The 6,000-nt window shown below is 41.1% G+C and overlaps 1 protein-coding gene across 1 annotated transcript in view; it reads left to right on the top strand.

The window, feature by feature from the left end:
* The first annotated feature begins 3,851 nt into the window (after window positions 1-3,851).
* Window positions 3,852-6,000, top strand: part of LOC139220170 (heparan sulfate glucosamine 3-O-sulfotransferase 3A1-like) — a 28,264-nt gene continuing 26,115 nt past the window's right edge. Inside the window, exon 1 of the mRNA XM_070852239.1 lies at window positions 3,852-4,384. Coding sequence (XP_070708340.1) covers window positions 3,852-4,384 — 533 coding nt within the window. The remainder of the gene's footprint in view (window positions 4,385-6,000) is intronic.

Raw genomic sequence — 6,000 nt, 5'->3', positions numbered from 1 at the left:
TTGCTCACACACCATGTACATATGTGCAAGTACAGTGTTTGAGATTTGCCTGTATTCTGTGGCATCACACACAGGTTTTGTCCCAAGAGGGAGTTTTCATCTTTTTCTATATAATCATTGGATCTAAATGTATTTTTAAAATCTCTCACTGAATATTCGACATGTCTGAATTATATCACAGCCATCTGGGTGGTAGGTATTGTTCTTTTTTCTTTGGTTTTCTCAAGTTCTTACCAACATGCTGAACTGAGGTCTTAAGTGGGAAATGCCATTTCAATTTTACTCAAAATGAGATGGTTTTAGGAGATTAACTTATGGAGCCAAGGAGCAGCTCGGCCTGTGTGGAAATATGTGATGCTGATCTTAGTTCATTCATGGAACATGTCGTAAATTACATTCATGCAATTTCCATGTGTAAATCTTTCTTTTACTAGCTGCATCTGTTTCTAACCATGCTTGCCCCATGGAGCATTGTGCCCTTTTTTTTTTGACAATTATTCAATATCCAGCATAAATTTTTGCAATCATTGAATTTATATGCCACTAAAACAGGCTGGGTGTCTGAAGCTAAAGATGAATATTGTCCTGAAAATGAAAAAATATAGAATTTTATCACCACGGATTTCAGGTCGAGAAACGTAAAGCAATAATATTGGCAGTAAAGATGTCTCCTCTAAACTGACAGCTCCCAAACCTCAGTTCATAAACCTGTCTAGAGATTATGTGCATGGCTGAGACACGCAGTCTAACTACTTGGCAAGCTCGGCAATGGAAACAGTTTCTGCATGACTATATTCTCGTTGTTGACGGTGCATTTGAGAGAGCTAATGCACAAGCCTAGGTATGGTTTATACATTTCTATGCAACAACAATCAGATTCAAATAATTCAGCCGTGCCTTATTTGGTTTCGACTTGGCACATGTTTGCTTTCCCATGGCATGCCCTGAGAATTTATTCAATATTCAAAGTAAATGCATGATTATATTCAAAGGATAATAAACAGTTTGTGTTTGTACTCCCTTTAAACTTAAAACCCTAACTCTGCATCCAAGATTCCAAAAAGGCTGCGTCAGTGTAACCATAGTGGTGCAATTTGGATAAACGGTGAAGATGAAAGCCGAATTACGTTTTTACATGCCTTCTAGACTGCTTGCACATTTTTCTAAAAGCACCAATGTCTGGGTGTGTAATTACATACTAAATACTGTTTTTTTAAAGGAAGTATGTGTCGCTGCACAAACATTAAACCTGACTGAAAATGGGTACATTGCACAAGGCGCGCCTCAGATTTAGAGCACCTACTCAGACGCCACTGATGAGAACAGTACCATTAGACTAATCAATGGTTTTTATCAGCGGTCCCTCGTCACAGATGTAATGTCTGTGAGTCGTCAGCCACAGCGTTTCCTTTCTTGTGTTTCGCTTAAATTATTCGGAGAGGCCTTCATGGTATATAGTCAGTAACTATATCCATTTAGTCAAGTGTCTCAGTACTACAGCATTTCCATGTTTTGCTCTTTAAACTTCTCCACTAAACTAAACTATAGTCACTTTGCAGATTAAAACTTTTTAGTCAAAATGGTGATGATGATACATTGCTTAGAGATTAAAGTACTGAATAGGCAACAAAATAGTTAAAAGTGGCTCTACCTTGACCAACTACATTAAAATGCTGCTTACATCAACATTGGCACATCAATACTAATAATCCAATAATATAACAAATAATTGTTAAACACTCGCAGTGGCCATTTTTCTGCTGTAAGAGTCCTTTTCCTTTACAAACTTTGAGTACATGTTGCAGGTAATATGTATACTTTTGCTTTTATTACATTTTAAATGTAGTATTTATACTTAATGTGAGGAAAGGAATGGAAGCTGAATACTTCCTCCAACATAATGAATGAAGAAAATTATCCAATAATATAATATGTTCTAAACTGAAACACTCAAAAGTGGCCATTCTAAATAATGAAAACTTTAATTGGCTCCTTTTTACTTGTTATATTTTGGATGCAAGACTTTTATTTGTAACTGCTTATTTTTATACTGTGACATTAAAGTTTGTACTTAAGTAAAGGATGTGAGCACTTCATCCACCACAGGGTAAAACTAGCCACAGGTTCACTAAACAAGAATGACCAGCAAAGTCAGAAAAACAAACATTAATTTGTGTGGAAGAATTTTGTTTTGGATTCTCTCTTCTCCCATCAAACGTGTACTACGACCTCTTAAAGGGCTCCAGGCCAACAGACTACATCCGGGTAAATTCATACGTACATACATGAATAATTAAATAAATGAATAGATAAATAAAGTTCTTGAAACTTTCACCATTCAATTTGTTGTAAAAAGAAAGAGATGTTAATTTTTTAGGCATCATCACTTTACCCCGTATTCGTCTATAGGATGTGTGGAGTGTGAAGCCATTTGACCTCTGTGAGGGAATGCTGCATCACAGTCGGTTTGAGGGGGTTGAACATCTCTCCAGTGTCAGGGAGACAGAGAAAAGACACGGGGTGTGATTTGTTAAATGCGGGACACCCCCTTGTATTGTTTCGACAACATGGGGGGACATCTGGCACTGGCAATACAGCCCAGTGTTGAGGTCTCCATCCTCTTTCTCAAGCAGTGAGCTGTGCAGCATTGAAGCACTGCCTGCATATTCTCATGCTAATACCCAAAAGGCAGGAGCAGATGTGAAACATTTGGTTCTGTTCTTGTTCACTTGTAAAGAAATAATGTGCCCCGTTATCATTATTTTACTTTTTTGTTCTTCTGTGTGTCATAAAAGAAAAAAAAAAAGAGTTCGGGGTGGAGGCCATCTTCTTTGGTGGCCTGACTTCAGCTGCATGCGGCCGCTGTCAGTGACAGAGAAATGGTCTCTGGAGTGTTTTTTCGAAGATCTGAGGAGTAAAATTGGCATCTCGAAACATGCTGCTACAGTGGAAAATTTGGGGATGATGCACTAAACAAACATATCCATAAAATTACCCCTGCTGGCATGAAAACAGCTTCTGTCTGTTTGTTTGTACACTGAGGTGGTGTGTGTTTGTGTGTGTGTGTGTGTGTGTGTGTGTGTGTGTTTATATATTTGGTTTTTAGCATTTGAGCACTGAGAGTTATTTCATTTTATTTTATTCTATTTTATGTATTACATCGTATCCTGCTGTGAAAATTATCGATGCTTATACTTATATGTTCATTCTTGTGCTCAGGTTTTGAAAAATAGATGTTGATCTCAAGAAGAATACAATTTAAATAAAGTAAAGAGAGCACTTTAAAATGTGCATATTTACCTCTGTGTCATGTCTCTTTGTACATTATTGAAGTGTTTATTTCAGTGTGTCTGTGCAGCATTTTTTTTAATTAAATATATATTGTGTAGCTGAACATTTGCTCAAATTTAGCTGATGTGCTCCGTGGATCTGTGGCCCCTCCCACCTGGAATATGATTGGCTCCTGTCGGCTTCTCTCAGCATCTCATTGGCCAGGGAGGTGCCCGTCAAGGAGTCTGACTGGCGAGACAAGTTTACAACTCTATACACGTGTGGCTGGTACATCAGGGCTGGTGGTGGCATCGTACACAAAGCGGGGACAGAGGACACTTCTTTACCTGGGTGCACACACCGATGCACCCCGGCTGGAAGCACCTGTGGCCTGGGTTTTCAGTCACTTTGAGCTTCCTCACCTGCAGGTACCATTTGGCACTTTTTTTCCGGAGGAGACAGGTGTTATCCTCATCACACTGTGGATGAAGACTCACTCCTCGCTCTCTTAATGGCAAGAAGACTCAGTAATGTGTGCCTAGCATGGCTGTGGCTCCTGTGCCGAGCACCCAGGGACCGGTATGGCTTTTAGCCGCATCAGGACACTGGACCCCCCGTCCCGAGGCATCTCCAGGAGAGCGGCGGTCATGCTGGGCTCCCTCCTCACCTCCCTCCTCCTGCTGCACTGCCTCACCGACCGCTGCAGCACCACCTCGCCGGTCAAAGCGTCCTCCAGCCGGGCTGCGGGGCTCTTCGAGGACTTGAGGTGGCAGAGGACTAAAAGACTGGTGTACGAGTGGCCCGCCGGGTCGGAGCCGGTGGGCAGCGGGGCGGCCCGGCGCTCCTCTCGGGTCCCCGCGGATGAGCTCCTGGAGCAGGCTGTCATGCTGCCGCCTCCGGACTTGGTCGCTTCCGGAAAGGTGTCTCCGAGGTTTGCAGGTAAACTCAGCCCGCTCGGGGAGGGGAGCAAGAAGCTGCCCCAGGCTCTCATCATCGGGGTGAAGAAAGGAGGGACCCGGGCTCTGCTGGAGTTCCTGCGGGTTCATCCGGACATCAGAGCCGTGGGAGCGGAGCCGCACTTCTTCGACCGCAACTACGAGAACGGACTGGAGTGGTACAGGTGAATATCTGATCACTTTAATTATGGAGGGAGAAGAAACATGCCGAAACTCAGAGTGCCAACTATTTTTTTTTCTTTAGCATTAATTAATCAAAGCCACTGGAGTCAGGATTATATCCTTTCTGTGTATTAGTCACTAAATTACCGTGATGATAAAGTGTGTTTATGCAACTTTTTTATTTCGCCTACTACATCACTGATACAGAGTAGACTGCAGAGCCCAGAAATCTTTATTTAACATCTCATCGTGTCCAGAAGTGGCCTAATAGCTGCTGGATGAAGAGGCACCGTGGACAGCCTGTTGATTTATTAGGCCACATTAGGCCTGCTTTCATTAGATGTTATCAGGCTGCTCATTTTGTTGCACATTTTAAGGTTGACTGCTTTTAAGCTGCTGTGGTCAGGGCCATAGTAGAATCAAGGTTTACAGCTTAATGAGGCTGGGAAATAAGACAAGGATATAAAAAAAAAAAAGAAAAAATACGTATTTAAATTTTAACAAGCTGTAATTGATATTTTCTATTTTGAAGTAGTAATGTCTCATATTACAACATCTGCTTGTGAAACTTTAAACAAGTTTCTATTCGTTTAACTTTATTTGCTGTGATGAGTATTTATCGAGTAAACACACATTTTACATTCCACATAACTTTTCCAGAAGTTTTTACGAGATTTATTTTCTTAAATTAATTAAATTAAGACCAAAGACCAAATGTAGAAATGTATTTTTTAACATAGTTTATCTACACGTGCAAATCATAAACATTTTCTTCTGTTTTTCTTCTGATCTAAACAGTAAAACTTAATACTTCCCTTTTAGGAAAGAGCAAAAGACTTAACCATAAAAAGTTGAAACAAGAATTTTTTAACTTTCAAATCTAATGTAATAATATAGATGTGTTTTACGGTGTAAAGAGTGAAATGTATTGAAATCATAATTTAGTACATAAACTTTTTATATCGCTTCACAAAGTGTGTTTTTCTGACAAACCTGAACAGTGAAAACAAAAAAAAAGCTCACAGTCTTGTCGACCCTTTATAGCCTGAGTCTGAATTTGCTTTTACAGAATCAGTTTCAGTCTTGCCTGACAAAAGTGAAACTCTGTTCCCACATAAACACACATTTACTCTCCTCCAGCGTCTCTGTCTCCTCATGGAGGAGTATGCCGCGTTTGCCTCATTCACAGTCGAATTTGTGATTGATTTCATCTGTCACTGCGAGTGTGTGTGAGTGAGTGCTGTGTGTTCACATTTCCACAGGCCTGTGGGGAATAATGGCTCTCCCTCTCAGTGGTTCTCTGTCTAATGGGGCATTGCCGACATTGCAGCTCTGTTATTAAGAAGGATTAGGGCCATAATGAAAGGTTACCTGAGTGTCTCAGGAGGTATAATTCACCTTTTGATTGAGTTAACACTACACACAGCACCCTCTAAAAGCCTGGAGACAAAACTTTTACTCTCCCTCACCGACAACTCCCTCCAGACCCTTCTCGCTCACCCCCTCTCCTCCCCCAAACGCTCTGGCTCTCTCCCATCTCCCACTCACACACCTCCCTCTTTGTGCCTCTCTGAGAGTGAACATTCTCTTTTCGCCATCACTCTTTCACACC

The sequence above is a fragment of the Pempheris klunzingeri genome, chromosome 20, assembly GCF_042242105.1.
Source record: "Pempheris klunzingeri isolate RE-2024b chromosome 20, fPemKlu1.hap1, whole genome shotgun sequence".
Taxonomy (NCBI): domain Eukaryota; kingdom Metazoa; phylum Chordata; class Actinopteri; order Acropomatiformes; family Pempheridae; genus Pempheris; species Pempheris klunzingeri.
The sequence above is the reverse complement of the archived record's forward strand: the minus strand, read 5'-3'. Positions and strand labels throughout refer to the sequence as shown.